The 20,382-nt window shown below is 38.8% G+C and overlaps 1 protein-coding gene across 11 annotated transcripts in view; it reads left to right on the forward strand.

Annotated features, from left to right (window-relative positions):
* Positions 1-20,382, forward strand: part of LOC134353698 (protein IWS1 homolog) — a 69,784-nt gene that overhangs the window by 7,129 nt on the left and 42,273 nt on the right. For 9 of the 11 annotated variants that reach the window (XM_063061965.1, XM_063061968.1, XM_063061971.1 and 6 more), the window contains exons 3-5: positions 2,864-3,148; positions 3,643-3,747; positions 13,179-13,271. In XM_063061965.1, the coding sequence (XP_062918035.1) occupies positions 2,864-3,148; positions 3,643-3,747; positions 13,179-13,271 (483 nt within the window). The remainder of the gene's footprint in view (positions 1-2,863; positions 3,149-3,642; positions 3,748-13,178; positions 13,272-20,382) is intronic. The other 2 variants (XM_063061962.1, XM_063061972.1) reach the window with 2 other exon arrangements.

Below are 20,382 nucleotides of genomic sequence, written 5' to 3' on the forward strand. Positions count from 1 at the left end.
GTGAATGATTTCAATGCAGAATTCCTTGGGAAGTTGCAGTGTGTTAGAGCGTATACATAAATACATGGTCATTCTTTTTAATTAATGCCTTTCTCTATGAGAATTGCATTGTTGTATTTGGGGATTGGCCCCTCCAATCTTTGGACTGCTGAGGACTGCCTGTCCATGCAGTTAGGATATGTCACTCAGGGGCGTGAGCTCTCTCTTTACATATTCTTGTGTGACTGTATGTTTACTGCTATCTATATGTGCAACATGTGCCTTGTGCTGTGTATCACTTTTGGTATTGTGTTTTGTGCCTTGACCCCGGAGGAATACTGTTTCATTTTACTGTTTTCATGGGTATTCATGAAGAGTTAAATGATAATTAACTTGAACATGAGTGGTGATCCCAAGTGCAATGAGTGAGTGGCAATCAAGAGATTATGGCATTATGCATGTTAACAATGTTAAATCCATAGATTTCAATGGCTGACACAATACAAGGAATTATCTGGAGTGGTTTTGTGGTGAAGTTTCAGCAAAGACTACTTTTTACCTCTAATCTCATGAAAAAGTTAACTCTATTGTTGGAATTCAACGTAGCAGACTTCTCCACTTGGGCTGTTTCTTACATGTAATTGTGAAAGTGGTAACAACACTTGACTATTACATATTCAGATACTCCATTTGGTTTGAGTGAGGTTGATCACATCAGTTATTCTGAGGTAACATAAACAGGAGGTAATGTCACTGATGAAGGGAAACTGGGATCTGACATTGTTGCTATCATTATTACTAATATCAATATTCAGAATCAGAATCAAGTTTAATATCATCGGCATATGTCGTGAAATTTGTTAACTTTACTGCAGCAGTACAATGAAATACATGATAAATAAATATAGAGAAAAAACAAGAATTACAGTAAGTATATATATTTATATAGTTAAGTTAAAAATAAATAGTGCAAAAAAACCGCAGAAATAAAAAAAAATAGTGAGGTAGTTTACACGGGTTCATTGTCCATTTAGAAATCGGATGGCAGAGGGGAAGAAGCTGTTCCTGAATCACTGAGTGCATGTCTTCAGGCTTCTGTATCTCCTTCCTGCTGGTAACAATGAAAAGAGGGCATACCTGGGTGGTGAGGGTCCTTAATGATGGACGCTGTGTTCCTAAGGCACCACTCTTTGAAGATGTCTTGGATACTGCGGAGGCTGGTACCCATGATGGAGATGACTAATTTTACAAGTTTCTGTAACTTACTTAGATCTTGTGCAGTAGCCCCCTCCCCCATACCAGACAGTCAGAATGCTCTCCACTGTACATTTGTGGAAGTTTGTATATTTTTTAGTTGACAAACCAAATCTCCTCAAACTCCAAATTAAATATAGCCACTGTCTTGCCTTCTTTATAGCTACAGCAATATTTTGCATCCAGGTTAGGTCCTCAAAGATATTGACACCCAAGAACTTGGGACTGCTCACTCTCTCCACTTCTGATCCCTCTATGAGGATTGGTTTGTGCTCCCTCATCTTACCCTTTCTCAAGTCCACAATCAGTTCTTTGGTCGTGCGAATGTTGAGTGCAAGTTTGATGCTGTGAGGCCACTCAACTAACTAGTGTATCTCACCCCCACGTCTGTTTGTCACCATCTGAAATTCTGCCAACAATGGTTGTACCATCAGCAAAGTCATAGCTGGCATTTGAGCTGTGCCCAGCCACACAGTCATGGGTGTAACACAACCCTGTGGCACACCAGTGTTGATTGTCAACAAGGTAGATATGTTATTTCCAATCTACACAGATTATGGTCTTCTGGTTAGGAAGCTGAAGATCCAGTTGCAGAGGGAGGCACAGGGGCTTTGGCTCTGTAGCTTTCTGGTCAGGACTGTAGGAATGGTGATATCAAATGTTGAGATATAGTCAATAAACAGCATCCCAACATAGGTATTTGCATTGTCCAGGTGGTCCAAGGCCGCACAGAGAGCCATTGAGGTCGCATCAGCTGCAGACTTATTGTGGTGGTAGGCAAATTGCAATGGGTTCAGTTCCTTTTTGAGACAGATTTTGATTCTGACCATGACCAACTTCTCCAAGCACTTCATCATCGTAGATGTGAGTGCTATTATTAACATTACCATTGCCATGAATGCTACTCTTACCACTTACAGTCCTAGCCTCTTAACCTCAATATTAAGCAGCTGGGATGTTTTTAGTTATGTGAGATACAGCGTGGAATGAACGCTTCCAGCCCTTCGAGACGCACTGCTCAGCAACCCCCGATTTAACCCTAGCCGAACCACAGGACAATTGAGAATAACCAATTAACCTACTAACCTGTACACCTTTTGACTGTGGGAGTAAACCAGAGCACCTGGAGGAAACCCACCTGGTCACGTGGGGAACATACAAACTCCTTACAGGCAGTGGTGGGAATTGAACCCATGTTGCATGTACTGTAAAGTGTTGTACTAACCACTATGCTACTGAGCCGCCCCAAATGCCCAGCGTTTTGGCTGAGATTATACCAAATGACTCCCCACCCCCACTGTGGACTGAAAGATCACTATTCTCAATGATCCTGATGTCCTTAAAGTTGGCAGAATGTTTAAGATTATGCATCAGTTCTCTGGGATTCCTTTAGACTTGAATTCCTATCTCGTACATTCTGCATCAAGACGTAGACACTCCACTGCATTTTTAACTGATAAATTACAAAAAAAAGTAAGAAATATGCAAATAAACAAAAAGAACAACAGCTTAAAGCTTGAATGCATAGAATATAGTTTTCTGGTCCCTCATTGCTGATGTCAGTAAGCTCTAACAAGAGTATTTGGTAATATATATTAATCATGAACTTATTCTGTTCTCTCTTCCACAGTCAAACCAAAAGTCAATGTATTTATGCAAAAAGAGCAGAACTTTGCAATATGTGAAGTAAAGGAATTTTATCCAAAGGAAATTACAGTCAGATGGTTAAAAGTACTAGATGAAAAAGTGGAAGATATTTCAAAAGATCAGTCTATTGATGATATTGTTATGGACCAAAGTGGGACATTTAGTCTTACCACTAAAGTAAGAGTAGAACCGATGGTGAGTAGTTCTGCCATATACATCTGTACAGTGAAGCACAAAGAGTTCCATGGAAATTTTACACTGACTAAAGGTAAGATCCAATTGGAAAAGTATGCAGAATATATTTCTAATATGTTGCCTCACAATATTCAAGCTTCCCTGATAATCCTCACATATGTACATTGACCGTGGAGCAAATATTATTATCAGCTCAACCAGCAATCACACTGTTTATACAGAAGATGTGAAAATGGCTTATTTGAGATTGATTCTAATTTGCCTCTAATTTAACTATCCAAAGAGATAGAAAAAAATTTTAGTTAGCTGCTTCAGCCGATAAAAACATAGTACAGAAACAATTAGAATCAGCCCAAATACACATGTGACATTCATTCATAAAGATGTCAATCTTCAGCTATTTCACATCTTGAAAATAAATATAATGCATGTGATTTGTACCACTAACTCATGCAGGGGATAAGTCAAACTGATAAGTTGAATAAGTTAGTAATACATTCTCATGAATATTGTAACTTACATAGTTTATTCATTTTTCAAGTTTTCAAAAACTTGTGCTTGTTTTAGCAGAACAAGAACGAAGTAAGCTGACTGGTGGAATTATCTTTGGCATTATCATGCTACTTTGTGTTCTGGGTTTTGGAATTTGTATCTGGAAGAAAAAATCTAAAGGTAACGCTTTTCTCGGTTTATAAACGTCGACTAGAGTATGAAAAATAAAATGGTTAATTATCTGTTGATAATTTATTAAAATCTTTTTGTTATCTGGAGCTTAACTCAAAGTTGAAATTATAATAATTTCTTAAAATTTAATCAGAATTAGAAGACTTTTTTCTCTCTTCTGCAGTATCATCCACTAGTCTTATTATGATTCTTACGGGTTAACATTTTCATCACAGTTTTCAATTCAGTTTTGAATGAACTATTAACAGGTTACTGATGCCATCTTAGTGATTTAAACAAAAGACACCAGTATTCTGATAATTAAACTCTAATTAAATTAGGTAAACCTATCTGAAATATTGGAATATATTCATTAATTGTGGACACATCATTTTGTATTTTAGATTCAAACACAATAATCAATAATTACTTTTACTTTGTTACTTCATAAGCAGTGCCTTGGGGTCAAGGATGACTTACTGCCCTCTGATTTTGTGCTTTCTGAGTTTTGTGGCGCGCCATATTCTTTTGCACTCCAAAGAATAAAGATTGAACCGCTTCAACCATTTGTAATTTGAAACCCTTTCATTCCAGATATTCACATAGTCAATCTCTTCTGGGCTACCTCCAATGCTAGGAAGTCTTTTTTTAGTCTTCCAGGTGTAGCCTCACCAATTCTTTATATTCTGCAATAATAGTCTGTGTTTTTAAACTTCTTGGTAATAAAGACCGATATGCCACTTGCCTTTCTCACTTCTTGTTGCACCTGCCTGCTAACTTCATGCTGTTTGTGCACAGGAACACCAGGATCCCTCTATACTCCCCACTAACTTCATGCTGTTTGTGCTCAGGAACACCTGGATCCCTCGAAACTCCCCCCAGTTGTAAACCCTCTCCATTTAAATCAGAGCTTTCCTTTTAATTCCTCATGCCAAAGTGCATGATTTCACAAGTGCCCGCATTAAACATCATTTCCCATGTTTTCACTCATTTACTTAACTTATCCGTCTCCTACAAACATTGGCATCAGAGATACAAGAGATTCTGGAGATGCTGAAAATCCAGAGTAACACACACAAAATGCTGAAGGAACTCAGCAGGCCACACAGCATCCATGCAGAAGAATAAACAGCTGATATTTAGAACAAGAATGATTTATCAGGACTGGAAAGAGAGGGGAAAGAAGCTAGAATAAGTGGGGAAGAGAAGGAATAGAAGCTAGCAGGTGATAAATAAAAGATGCCAGGTGAGGAGTGAAGTTTAGTGGATTGGTGAAGTGTGAATCTGGGAGATGGTATGTGGAAAAGGTAAAGAAGAAAAGAAGGATAATGGATCACGGGAGAAGGAGGAGGACGGGCACCAGAGGGAGTTGAGGAGAAGAAATGGGATAAGCGAGGAGTCCGATTGGGGAATGGAAGCAAAGAGAAAGAGACGAGGAGAAATTAGTGGAGGTTAGGGAATTCAAGTTCATGTTGTCAGGTTGGAGACTCCTCGGATGGAATATGAGGTGTTGCTCCTCCAACCTTAGACTGGCCTCATTGAGGCAGTAGAGGAGGCCATTAATCAACATGTTGAAATGGGAATGGGGAGTAGAACTAAAATGGTGGCCACCAGGAAAACCAGCCTGTTGTGGCAGTCAGAACGAACCTCCAATCTACATCAGCTCTCATTGATATAGAGGAGGCCACACTGTGTTTCTCATCACAACATATCTACCTTCATATGTCTACCTTCATATTAAAGACAAACTTGAATAACTCAGTGTTCCCTTCATTAAATTATCAGATGGTAGATATAAATAACACCCCACTATTTCACATTTCTCTGTTAAGCTTTGGATGAACATTTATTTTGTCTGGTTCTATTTTTTTAAAACAAGACACAGTACATTCAGCTAATATTGTGTAAATTTAATACTAATTAAATAAAGTCAACATAATGTTGGAAAGTAATCAATAATGGTGATGAAAACATTTAATATTTTACTATGTAAATACGATTTTCAATACTTGCTTCCTGTTTACTACACTTGGATGGAGAAAACCTTCCCACTAAACAGTTATCAAATTTATTTTAGATCTGATAAAATACCATTTATAATCTAATTGCAAGCCTTTAGTCTGTTTTATGTATGAAATGCACATAAAAAGTTTTTGGATATCCTTTAAGTTGTTTACACCTATTTCAAGGGAATATCTCACCACTCAGCAAATGGGATCAAACAGTTCAATATGCAAATAACCTCAGTTCAATTATCATCTTCTGTGTGTGAGTCTACATAATATTCACCCCTTCAATGTGCTATTTTATACACCCAGGATATTTCAAACTGGACACCAGACAGTTATCCATTGGGAAAAGCAACTGCAGCTTCTAAACTAACCAATCACAATGGAAGTGACTTTTGACAATCAGAATAAGGCCCACCCCCACAGGACACTCCATCCTTCGAAAGTTCCAAATGTGATGATCCAACCCTCAGACTAGTATGACTCTCACGGACTCCTAAGTTATATATAAACCACAAGAGCACAATACTCAGTGCTGTAAACCCAATAGTCACTTCCAGTGTGCTATAGTAGTCCATCAGCCCTTCTGTGCCCCAAAAGTTCACCAGCCCCACCCTGGAGTGTAATAGCCAATAAGCTGGACCCCACTTACTTTTATGCATGGACTCTGAGGTATGATCTACCAGGTGAGTGATGTTCACCAACCCATCAGGAAAGTAGGTGCTGCGTTCTTAACCAACAACAGGACAAGTGCCACCTTCCCTTGTGAACAGGTAATCCAAGGCCATCAAAATCAGTTCCTGGGACAGTCTGGTCATGCCATGCTGAGAAAGACTATCATTCAAAATATCCCTCCTTTGTCATAGCTTTCTTACTGACCAGCATGGGCAAAGTGCTCATCCAGGTAACTGGGGTGGCATATAAATGGCACCACATATCAATCACACCACCCTATCGCAACCACAGGTCGGTTTGGGATCCAGGAAGTGCCATTCAGCATCCAACCAGTGCTCAGCTTCACAACACCATTTGGCATAGACACAGCTGTCCAAGGATACTGTTCCTTCTCACACTTGCCATCCACCTTGCACCTTGTTCCTGTACTCAACATACCAGCCACACCAACTGTCAGGTGGGGAAATCAGTAAGAGTCAGGATATTCTAATTATACAAATGGTACACAGGTATAGACCAGCCCAGCCCTAAAACACTCACTCCACCAAGGCTATTGAGGCTCAAGTCTCTTTAAGTCTGTTACCATACTCTGGGTCAGGGTTTGGCTGGAAGACTACTCCTTCCCAGTTCCCCCAAAACAGAGTACAAAAACCCGAGAAACCAGATAATACCCTCACAGTCTTTTCCCTTTCAAAAGGATCAATATCAGTGTCTCCCCTTCCTTGATGATGTAAGGAGTCTTCATACAAATTTAGCAATCTGACTATTAATCCAGTGTGCAAATTTGAACACCATCCCCAGAAATGTACCACACGATCTCCCACCACAAATCACCATCCAACACTTTGCCATTCTGTAATGCAGGGAGATACAAATGCACGTGCTCCTGATTAGCCACTGGTTATTTAGAAAATACAACAATAGTACTCCAAGAATTGGTCCCCAAGTGCTAAATTCCCTCTGAGATGTGGGCATCTCATATCCAGAATAAAGTTGCCCAAATTTCTACTAAATTTCAACTCAAATTTCATATGGCCATTATGAAATGGGTCACCCTAAACCAATAATACGGAGAAACAAGTAACGAAGTAACATATTAAGACACAGTAAACATGCAACAGATTTAGAAAAGAAGAAAGGAAGTAACTGACTAAATGGAATCAAGTAACAGAGTAACTGATTAAACACAAAGCACAAATCTGTCAGTACTTCCAGTTGAACTCTGTCTTCTTGTGTGTTTCCCCCTAGCTGTCAGTCTGTGGTTTTGTATTGCCATGTGTTCCTGTCGCCACTCCTGCTCTGGCCCCTGTGTTACAGAGTACTCCGTCTGTTTCTCATTATTACCTGTATTACTGCCACCTGTGCCTCATTGTGCTCCACCTATCATCTGCCTCCCTGTTTATTGCTCTGTGTATTTCAGTCCTGTGGTTTCAGTTGTTTGTTGCCAGATAGTGCTAGTTAATTTTCCTGAGCCTTTCCAGCATTCGTATCTATACTCTGTCTGTCTGAATATCAACTCTGCCTATTTCCCTATTCTGCATTTTTTGGATTTCTCTGGATCTTTTGATCTCTGCCTAAACTTTGACGCTGACTTTGTTTGCACCTTGGGATTTGTTACACAGTTAATATCACTGTGTGTACAGTACTGGGTCTACCATTGGATCCCTGCTCCCGTGCCGTGACAAAATCCCAGGCTGTACTCCTCTTCTTTAAAACTTCCCATGGAACTGCAAAAACTTAAAACAGTTGATTTCTCATAGAGAAATAAGGAGGGTGAACAGTCAGAGGTCATGGTCCCTGTAGGTACCAATGACATGGGTAGGATGAGTGATGAGGTTCTGCATAGGGAATTAGGAGCTAAGCTAAAGGGCAGAATCTCGAGGACTGTGATCTCAGGATTTCTACCCATGCCATGCACTTCTGAGACTGGAATTAGGAATATTATATAACTTAATATGTGCTATGGAGTAGGTGTAGGAGGATGGACATAAGATCTTTGGATCATTGGCTACTTCCAGGGGAAGGTGCGACCTGTACAGAAGGAATAGTTTGCATTTGAACAGGAGGGAGACTAATATCCTAGTGGGAAGGTTTGCTCATGCTGTGTGGTGGGGTTTAAGCTAGAAATGCAGGGCAATGGAAATCAGAGCACCAGGACAGTCAGTGGAGAGGTTCTGGAGGCAAATGTTTGTAAGACCCCAGACAAAGTCAGCAATCAAAAGTTTGAGTATGGTGCGACTAGTCTCCTGAGCACATATTTCAAACAAGAAATATCACAGGAGCTCAGAGCATGAATCATCACCTGGAATTATGACATTGCAGTCATTAGTGAGACTTGGTTGCAGGAGGGGCAGGACTGGCAAATCAGTATTCTGGGGTAGCATTGTTTTAGACGTGACAGAGTGGGAGGGATTAAAGGAGAAGTGGTGACATTACTAGTCAGGGAAGATGTCACAGCAGTGTCCCGTCAGGACAGACTGGAGTACTCGACTGGTGAGGTTTTATGAGCAGAACTGAGAAATAAAGCTATGATCAAGTTAATGGGGCTATATTACAGACAACCCAGCAGTCCTAGGGATTTAATGGACCAACTGTGTAAAGAGATCGCAGACTTTTGCAAGAAACAAGGTTGTTATAGTAGGTGACTTTAACTTTCCACATATTGACTGGGAAAGCCCTACCGTAAAAGGACTAGATGGGATAGTTTGTCAAATGTGTTCTGGGAAGTTTTCTTCATCAGTATGTAGAAGTCCGAATAACAGAGCATACAAACTGGATCTGCTATTAGGGAATCAGACAAGTCAAGTCACAGAGGTTTGTGTAGGGTTTGCATCCAGTGACTACAATGCTATTATTGTCAAAGGAAATATGCAAAGAGACAGGCCTGGTCTGCAGGTTGATATTCTAAATTGGAGAAAGGCCAATTTTGATGGTATCAGAAATGATTCAGCAAGTGTGGATTGGGACAAGCTGTATTCTGGCAAAGGCGTATTTGGAAAGTGGCAGGCCTTCAAAAGCAAAATTTTGAGAGTGCAAAGCTTGTGCATGGCAGTCAGAATAAAAGGTAAAGATAGCAAGTGTAGGGAACGTTCGTTTTCAAGAGATATTGGTTAAGAGAAAAAGGTGCATAGCAGGTATAGGCAAGTAGGAACAAATGAGGTGCTTAAGGGAGTACAAGAAATGCAAGGAAACACTTAAGAAAGAAATCAGGAAGGCTGAAAGAAGGCGTGAAGTTGCTCTAGCAGACAAAGTGACAGAGAATCCTAAGGGATTCTACAGATATGTTAAGAGCAAAGGGATTGCGAGGGACAAAATTGGTTCTCTGGAAGACTAGGATAATAATCCAAGTGTGAAGCCAAAACAGATGGAGGAGATCTTAAATGCATTCTTTGCATCTATTTTTACTTTGGAGTTGGATGCAAAGTCTATAGATGTGAGGCAAAGCAGCATCAACTTCATGGACCCTGTACAGATTACTGAAGAGAAGGTGCTTGTTGTCATGAGGTAAATCAGAGTGGATAAATCCCCAACACTGAAGGTGTTCCCTTGGAACATAAGGGAGGTAAGTACAGAAATTGCTGGAGCCCTAGCAGAAATATTTAAAACATCCTTAGAGACAGGAAAGGTACCAGAGGATTGGAGAATAGCCATATTGTTTCACTATTTAAAAAGGATCTAAACAGAAAACAGGAAATTATAGACCAGTGAGTCTGACATTAGTTGTGGGAAAATTAGCAAAAGGTATTCTTAGGGACTCGACATCTAAGTATTTGGGTAGTCATGGACTGATAAAGGACAGTCAGCATGGCTTCGTGAGTGGTAGGTCATGTCTAACCAATCTTGTATAGATTTTCGAGGAAGTTATCAGGAAAATATAGGAAGGTAAGTCAGTGGACGTTGTCTCCATGGACTTCAACAAGGCATTTGACGAAGTCCGTCATGGGAGGCTAGTCAGGAAGGTTCAGTCACTCAGCATTCAGGATGAGGTAGTAAATGGGATGTGACATTGAGAAGCCAGAAAGTTGTAGTAGAGTGTTGCAGGACTTTGGCAGACCCTGCCAAAGGGTCTCTACCTGAAATATCGACGGTACTCTTTTCCATAGATGCTGCCTGGCCTGCTGAGTTCCTCCAGCATTTTGTGTGTATTGCTTGGATTTCCAGCATCTGCAGATTTTCTCTTGTTTGTGACTTTGTATATAAAATAATGTTTGAGCCTCCAACAATACATCTGGCCTACCACTCGAATGACTTCTTATAAGACTCATCAAAACTGAAAAGGAATTGGAACAAAGTACAACCTCATATGGGCAATTTCATCCACCCACTGTAAGCCTAACATGATGGCAACCAATTCTGCTGTCTATACTGGTACTGACGAGTAAGTCATTACTTTACTACTACCTGTAATTCAGGCACAAAAATACACAGCAACATTCCCAGTTAAATTATGTTTTGGTCCATCTGTAAAAATGGATAACATTCCATAATTCTCCTGAATATATAGATGAACCAGCAGACACAATCTCTTGTGTCAGATTGAAGAATATACTTTAAAGCTGGGTCACACTTCGCATGACCCCTTGTGGCAAGGATCTGGCAGCTGCAGCGTCTGCAGGCAGCTACATTGTTGGATATATACATCGATCTCCTTTTGAACCGAAACGTGAAAAAACAACCTCACATTTTTTTAAGATATAAAGTTCACCAGTACTCTGATTTTTAGATAAACTTGAATAACTCATACTGTGTTCCCTCCATTAATGATGAGGTCTTTGTAGGTCAGGGTTGACCATGGATGTTACATGCTAGCTGTCTAGATATGCAAGCCCGGGCAGTACAATACGGAGAGCAAGCTGTTGTCCATGTAGCAAGTTCACCCTCTCCACACATCTGATGAACCCGAAGGAACTGCAAGGACTGATACAGTTTGGCACCAGCAGCATCGCAGGAGATGTCAGTCAGCATTGAACTCAATACAGGACTGCCTTAGGGACTCCAGCTCTGGTTTTGTCCCATGGGGTTTACTCGCAAAGCCTTCCTGTGAGCGGATATACTGCAGCTGCAAGACAGCAGAGGTTTGAGATCAGAGTTTTCCTTCTCCTCGATGACTTACCAACCACAGCTGATGAGCCCGGATTAAATTATTAATATAGATAGTAAATGTAATTTAGCACACCACTATTTCACAATTTTCTATTAAGGTTTCAAAAACCTATTTACTGTGTCGGGTTCTATCTTTTTTAAACAATGTCATTGTACATTCAGCTAATATTGCGTATATTTAATACAAATTAAATAATGTAAACATGATGTTGGAAAGCAATCATTAATGGGCATGAAAACATTTAACATCTTACTATACAAATACAATTGTCAGCAGTTGCTTTCTGTTCACTGCACTTGGGTGGTGAAAACTTAGATCAAATAAAATACCATTTAATATCGAATTGAAAACATTTAGTGTACTGCATGTGTGAAATGCACATAAATAGTGTTTCAATATCCTTTAAGTTGTTCAAGTATCATGGAGATGTCTCACTAGTCATGAAGTGGAATCAAATACTTCAAGATGCAAATAACTTCTGCTCAATTGTCATTTTCTGTGTGTAATTCAACACAATTTGACATCACTATGGTGTTGACAGTTCATTTATAATTGATAAATGTGGCAAATATGTACTATATAACTCATTTTTTTCATTTACAATAAAACAAACAGCAAGCCCTGCACTGAAGTGTAAACCACACATAGCATGATATGTCCTAACTGGGAAAGAATATTTTACTCTCTGATCAGGCCTGCCTCATTTCCCATTGCTACTGTTGAAGATGTTTCCTTCACCCTGATTCACTGCAGAGACTGAAGAGTCTATTTTGAAGCTGAGTCACGTTTCCCATGATCCCTAGTGGCAATGACCTGGCACCTGCAGCGTTTGCAGGCAGCCATCATTGGATATTTACAAAAATCTTCTTTTGAACCAAAATGTGCAAAAACTAATCTAAAAGTTTTTTTAGAAATAAATTTCGCCAGTACTCCGACTTTTAGCATTTCCGCTAATTGCGTAAATTCAGCACATATTTAGTGCAACAAAAATGCAGGAAATCCAATTTCTGGACAGAAATTATAGTTTGGTGTTAAAACAAAGAAGTTTTAAGTTCAGATATGGACAGAATTTGATATATTAAAAGAGACCATTGATTATTAACTTGGCTCTATATCAAGAAATAAAATTCTCTATATGGATATACATTTTAAGTAATTATAAAAGCAAGATGTGGAAAGACTTAAAATGTTAAAATATTTAAAATTTAAAATATCCTCCCGAACCAGGGTAGATAATCTCACTCATGCCAACTCTGAGTTGATTCCACAACCAATGGACACTTTCAAGGACGATGTAACTCACGATCTCAGTATTATTTATTTACTTATTTTTTTATTTACACAGTGCATCTTTTGTGAACATTGGTTGTTTGTCAGTTTTTGATTGTGTATACCTACTGTTTTTCTTCATTCAACTCTGAATGTCTGCAAGAAAACAATTCTCCAGGTAGTATATGATGACATATAGAGTATGAACTTTTATAGTAAATTTACTTTGAACATTTTGTAGTTATTTGCAACAAATACAGAATAGCTCAATGGGGAAAAGTCTGAAAATTCAAAACCTGCACTCTGAATTAAGTGTTCATACATTTTATACATCGTACAGAAAGCTTAGATGCATATATATAATTAAATATCTTTTAAACTAGCATCTGTAGATACCAGTAAGTGTGAATCAATGGAAAGAGGAGATGAAACCTACCAACCGCTTTTGACCAGTCAGGATCTCAAACTTCCATTAGGTAAGTGATTGACGTGTCTGATTATATTAAAGGTAAAATGTCCATTTTTAATGTTGCACTCTGAACACACAAAATTAAATAAATATGTTAAACACAGTTTAGACGTTCCCAAACTTGAGAAAAAAGCTCCTTCAATGTCAAGGTAGTAATATATTTTGTATGCACTTTCTATACGTTGTATAGAAATACTGAACTAGGGAACATGATTCTCAAAACAATTAGAGACTGGAGTGAGCACCAGGGATTTCAGGTCAGCTTCTCTTTTGGTTGATGAATGTTTAATCTACCTCCCTTCAAATGTCATCTCAATTAAAGACTGAAGTTTAATATTTTAGCTGGTAGCTACACTACTTTAGATCAAAAACAAGAATGTGAAACAAAATCACTCACATACTGAGTGATTTCAAAGTCATTTAAACAGGTTTTAGCTGAATACTCACTATCATCAACAAACTCTGTTTAAGCATCCAAATTTTCGAAGTTTACTTCAAAAATATTTTTAAAAGTCTGGCCATTCTGATATCCTCTGTTTATTAAATGCAAACATCAGTGTAAATAGTGAAGCCTTTGATTCACATTTGATGAATCTAGAACTGATTTTGCTGTTCACAAATCCTCTTGCCATCTATTCATTATAAATTGTTCATCCGAAGAATCTCAAACAGTATGGTATCAATGTACTAATGATGGTTCAACACATTCTGATCAATTGCACATCATAAAAACAAATTTATGTCATTTTCTTCACAGCATATGTCTTGGCTCAAAATATTGACTTTTTTTTTACCTCCATTTATGCTCCCTGGTTTGCTGAGTTCCTCCAGCATTTTGTGTGTGTGCTGAAGATTTATAGCATCTGCAGAATTTTGTGTTGAAACAGGAATGGCAAGAACAATTAAAATGGTGGGCACTGGGAAATCCTGCTCATTGTGGCGGTCATAATGAAGGTGACGATAAAGTGGTCCTACAATCTATATCGGGTCTCACCAATACAGAGGAGGCCATACTGTGATTCTTATCACAGTGTGCCTGATGTCTACATTCATATCACAGACAAAGTTGAGTAACTCACACTGCGTCTCCTCGATTGAAATATTAATATAGATGGTATATATAAATACCATCCCACTATTTCACATTTCTCTATTAAGCTTTGAATGAACCATTTATTGGTTTCTGGTTCTATTTTTTTTTAAACACAGATACAATACATTCAGCTAATATTATGTAAATTTAATACAAATTAAATAAATTTACCACAATGCTGGAAAGTAATCATTATGGTGATGAAAAACCTTAACATTTTACGACTAAAATACAATTATCGACCCTTGCTTCCTGTTCACTGCACTTGGGTGGTGAAAAATTTGCACTGAACAGTTACCTAATAGTATTTTATATCTAATAAATATATAATTTAATATCCAATTGCAAGCCTTTAGTCTGTTTTATGTGTGAAATGCACATTAATAGGTTTTGGATGTCATTTAAATTGTTTACACCTGTTTCAAGGGGATATCTCACCAGTCAGCAAATGGGATCAAACAGTTCAACATGTAAATAACCTCAGCTCAATTGTCATTTTTTGTGTGTAATTCTACACAATTTGACATCACCAAGGTGTTGACTGCTCATTCTTAACCTATAGTTGAAAATGTTGGAAATATCATGTATAACTTTATCTTTTCATTTACAATAAAACAAAGAGCAAGCCCTGCGCTCATGTATAAACTACACATAGCATAATGTGTCCAAACTGAGAAAGAATATTTTACTCTCTGATCAGGCCTTTCTCATTTCCCATTGCTGGTGCTGAATGTGTTTCCTTCACTCTGATTCACTGTAGAGAGTGAAGAGTCTACTTGAAGTCTGGCTCACACTTCCCATGATTCCTAGTGGCAAGGATCTGGCAGCTGCAGCGTCTGCAGGCAGCCATTGTTGGATATGTACATAGATATCCTTTGAACTGAAACGTGAGAAAACAACCTAACATTTTTTTAAGAGATGAAGTTCACCAGTACTCTGACTTTTCGATAAACTTGAATAACTCATACTGTGTTCCCTCCATTTATGATGGGGTATCTGTTGGTCAGGGTTGACCATGGATGTTACATACTAGATATCTGGATGTGCAAGCCTGGGCAGTACAATACGTAGAGAAAGCTGTTGTCCACGTAGCAAGCTCACCCTCTCCACACATCTGATGAACCCGAAGGAACTGCAGAGACTGATACAGTCTGGCACCAGCAACGTCGCAGGAGATGTCAGTCAGCATTGAACTCAATATAGGACTGCCTTAGGGACTCCAGCTCTGGTTTTGTCCCATGGGGTTTACTCCCAAAGCATTCCTGTGAGCGGATATACTGTAGTTGCAAGACAGCAGAGGTTTGAGATCAGAGTTTTCCTTCTCCTCGATGAGTTACCAAAGACAGCTGATGAGCCCTGGTGAAGTTATTAATATAGATAGTAAATATAACTAGCACACCAGTATTTCACAATTTTCTATTAAGGTTTCAAAAATCAATTAATTGTGTCGGGTTCTATGGTTTTTGTTAAACAAACTCATTGTACATTCAGCTAATATTGTGTATATTTAGTACAAAAGTTTGTGTAAATTAAATAATGTTAACATGATGTTGGAAAGCAATCATTAATGGTCATGAAAACATTTAACATCTTACTATTCAAATACAACAATCAGCACTTGCTTCGTGTTCAAGGACTTGGGTGATAAAAACATTTCCACTGAAGAGTTTTCAAGTATTATTTTAGATCTAATAAAATACCAATTAATACCTAATTGAAAACCTTTAGTGTGCTTTACGTGTGAAATGCACATAAGTAGTGTTTTAATGTCCTTAAAGTTGTTCAAATTTAACCATATAACAATTACAGCACGGAAACAGGCCATCTCGGCCCTTCTAGTCCATGCCAAACTCTTACTCACACTAGTCCCACCAACCTGCACTCAGCCCATAACCCTCCATTCCTTTCCTGTTCATATATCTATCCAATTTAACTTTAAAGGACAACATCGAACCTGCCTCAACCACTTCTGCTGGAAGCTCGTTCCACTCAGGTACCACTCTCTGAGTAAAAAAGTTCCCCCTCATGTTACCCCTAAACTTTTGCCCTTTAACTCTCAACTCATGTCCTCTTGTTTGAATCTTTCCCACTCTCAATGGAAAAAGCCTATCCACACCAACTCTATCTATCCCCCTCATAATTTTAAATATCTCTATCAAGTTCCCCCTCAACCTTCTACACTCCGAAGAATACAGAACCAACTTGTTCAACCTTACACTGTAACTTCAGAGGTGAAACCCAGGTCACATTCTAGTAAATCTTCTCTGCACTCTCTCGAGTTTGTTGACATCTTTCCTATAATTCGGTGACCATAATTGTACACAATACTCCAAATTTGGCCTTACCAATGCTTTGTACAATTTCAACATTACATCCCAACTCCTATACTCAATGCTCTGATTTATAAAGGCCAGCATACCAAAAGCTTTCTTCACCACCCTATCCACATGAGATTCCACCTTCAGGGAACTATGCACCATTATTCCTAGATCCCTCTGTTCTACTGCATTCTTCAATGCCCTACCATTTACCATGTATGTCCTATTTTGATTAGTCCTACCAAAATGTAGCACTTCACATTTATCAGCATTAAACTCCATCTGCCATCTTTCAGCACACTCTTCTAACTGGCCTAAATCTCTCTGCAAGCTTTGAAAACCCACTTCATTATCCACAACTCCACCTATCATACGCATATTTACAAATCCAAATTACCATCCCATCATCCAGATCATTAATATTTATGACAAACAACATTGGACCCAGTAAGATCCCTGAGGCAACACCACTAGTCACCGGCCTCCAATCTGACAAACAGTTATCCACCACTACTCTCTGGCATCTCCCATCCAGCCACCGCTGAATCCATTTTACTACTTCAATATTAATACCTAATGATTGAACCTTCCTAACTAACTTTCCATGTGGAACCTTGTCAAAGGCCATATTGAAGTCCATATAGACAACATCCACTGCTTTATCCACGTCAACTTTCCTAGTAACCTCTTCAAAAAATTCAATAAGATCTGTCAGACATGACTTTCCACGCACAAATCCATGTTGACTGTTCCTATTCAGATCCTGTCTATCCAGATAATTATATTTACTATCTCTAAGAATACTTTCCATCAATTTACCCACCACTGACGTCAAACTCACAGGCTGATAATTGCTAGGTTTTATCTTAGAACCCTTTTTAAACAATGGAACAACATGAGTAATATGCCAATCTTCCGGCACCATCCCCGTTTCTAATGACATTTGAAATATTTCTGTCAGAGCCCCTGCTATTTCTACACTAACTTCCCTCAAGGTCCTAGAGAATATCCTGTCAGGACCCGGAGACTTATCCACTTTTATATTCCTTAAAAGCGCCAGTACTTCCTCTTCTTTAATCATCATAGTTTCCATAACTACCCTACTTGTTTCCCTTACCTTACACAATTCAATATCTTTCTCCTTAGTGAATAGTGAAGAAAAGAAATTGTTCAAAATCTCCCCCATCTCTTTTGGCTCCACACATAGCCGTCCACTCTGATTCTCTAAGGGACCAATTTTATCCCTCACTATCCTTTTGCTATTAATATAACTGTAGAAACCCTTTGGATTTATTTTCACCTTACTTGCCAAAGCAGCATAGAACATAGAAAAGCTACAGCACAATACAGGCCCTTCGGCCCACAAAGCTGTGCCGAACATGTCCTTACATTAGAAATTACCTAGGGTCACCCATAGCCCTCTATTTTTCTGAGCTCCATGTACCTGGCCAGGAGTCTCTTAAAAGATCCTATTGTATCCGCCTCCATCACTGTTGCCAGCAACCCATTCCACGCTCACACCATTCATATCTTCTTTTAGCTTTTCTAATTTCTTTCTTAAGATTCTTTTTACATTCTTTATATTCCTCGAGCATCTCATTTACTCCATGCTGCCTATATTTATTGTAGATCTCCCTCTTTTTCCGAACCAAGTTTCCAATATCCCTTCAAAACTATGGCTCTCTCAAACTTTTAACATTTCCTTTCAACCTAACAGGAACATAAAGATTCTGTACCCTCAAAACTTAAATGACCTCCATTTCTCTATTACATCCTTCCCATAAAACAAATTGTCCCAATCCACTCCTTCTAAATCCTTTCGCATCTCCTCAAAGTTAGCCTTTCTCCAATCAAAAATCTCAACCCTGGGTCCAGTCCTATCCTTCTCCATAATTATATTGAAACCAATAACATTGTGATCACTGGACCCGAAGTACTCCCCAACACATACCTCCATCACCTGACCTATCTCATTCCCTAACAAGAGAACCAACACTGCCCCTTCTCTAGTTGGTACCTCTATGTATTGCTGCAAAATCTATCTTGCACACATTTTACAAACTCCAAACCATCCAGCCCTTTTACAGTATGGTGATGTCTCACTAGTCATGAAATGGGATCAAATAATTCACGATGCAAATAACTTCAGCTCAATTGTCATTTTCTGTGTGTAATTCGACACAATTTGACATCACTATGGTGTTGACAGTTCATTTTTAATTGATAAATGTTGCAAATATGTACTATATAACATATTTTTTTCATTTACAATAAAACAAACAGCAAGCCCTGCACTCAAGTGTAAACCAGACATAACATGATATGTCCTAACTGGGAAAGAATATTTTACTCTCCGATCAGGCCTGCCTCATTTCCCATTGCTGATGTTGAAGATGTTTCCTTCACTCTGATTCACTGCAGAGATTGAAGAGTCTACTTTGAAGCTGAGTCACGTTTCCCATGATCCCTAGTGGCAATGACCTGGCACCTGCAGCGTTTGCAGGCAGCCATCATCGGATATTTACATAAATCTCCTCTTGAACCAAAATGTGCAAAAACTTATCTAGATGTTTTTTAGAAATAAATGTTGCCAGTACTCTGACTTTTAGCATTTCCGCTAACTGGGTAAATGCAGCACGTATTTGGCGTAACAAAAATGCAGGAAATATAAGTTCGACAGAAATTATAGTTTGATATTAAAACAAAGAAGTTTTGTTCAGATATGGACAGAATTTGATATATTAAAAGAGAGCATTTAGTATTAACTTGGCTCTATATCAAGAAATAAAATTCTCTATGTTGATATACATTTTAAGTAATTATTAAAGCAAAATGTGGAAAGACTAAAAATGTTAAAATATTTAAAATTTTAAATATCATCCTGAACCAGGGTAGATAATCTCACTCATGCCAACTCTGAGTTGATTCCACAACCGAAGGACACTTTCAAGGACTATGTAACTCACGATCTCAGTATTATTTATTAACTTAGGTGACGGGGTCCTGAAATACCCCAATGAATTGTGCATCCAAAAGAGAGACAGAGAGAGTTGTGGAACACAAGACACCTTGTTAAAAAGAGAGAGAAAAAGAGAGAGAGAGAGAGAGAGAGAGGCGAAGACTGCTCACAGTTTGTTTATACCTTCTACAAGGACAGGACACTGGCAGTTTCCAAGTTCTTACAGAGAGAGAAGGGAGGAGCTTGTTGATGGACAGCTAGAATTCAGCACGGTGAGATAAATAGAAGGTCAGCTGTTACACCTACAGACACATGGTTTTGGACACTGAATGAGCTTTGTTGTGCCAACAGAAAAAGTGGGTTTTGGAGGATCGATCAGGCGGATTGATCAGTGGCTCTCACAGTGTGAAAAGGGAGTGACTGGTGGGGAGTTATTTGTGTGACCAACCTTTGCCTGGGTTGATAATTCCACCACAGAAGAACGGTCCCCTCTGTTGTAGTCACAGTCGGTGACTTCTAAAGGATTTTGGAGGACAACGGGAAGATCAGTGGCGTCAGCTCACCTGAAGACTCAAATCACTCCCTCTCTCCCTCTCTCAATCACTACTCAACTCAATACCACGAACTGAACTGAACTTTACCCATCATTGTAAGACTATCAATTTACCCCTAGACTTGAAGAAGCTTTAGTTTCATAGATTTCCACACTTATATACATATATTCATTGAAAACCCGTTTGACTTATCT

The sequence above is a fragment of the Mobula hypostoma genome, chromosome 11 (assembly GCF_963921235.1).
Source record: "Mobula hypostoma chromosome 11, sMobHyp1.1, whole genome shotgun sequence".
In the NCBI taxonomy this organism is placed as follows: Eukaryota; Metazoa; Chordata; class Chondrichthyes; order Myliobatiformes; family Myliobatidae; genus Mobula; species Mobula hypostoma.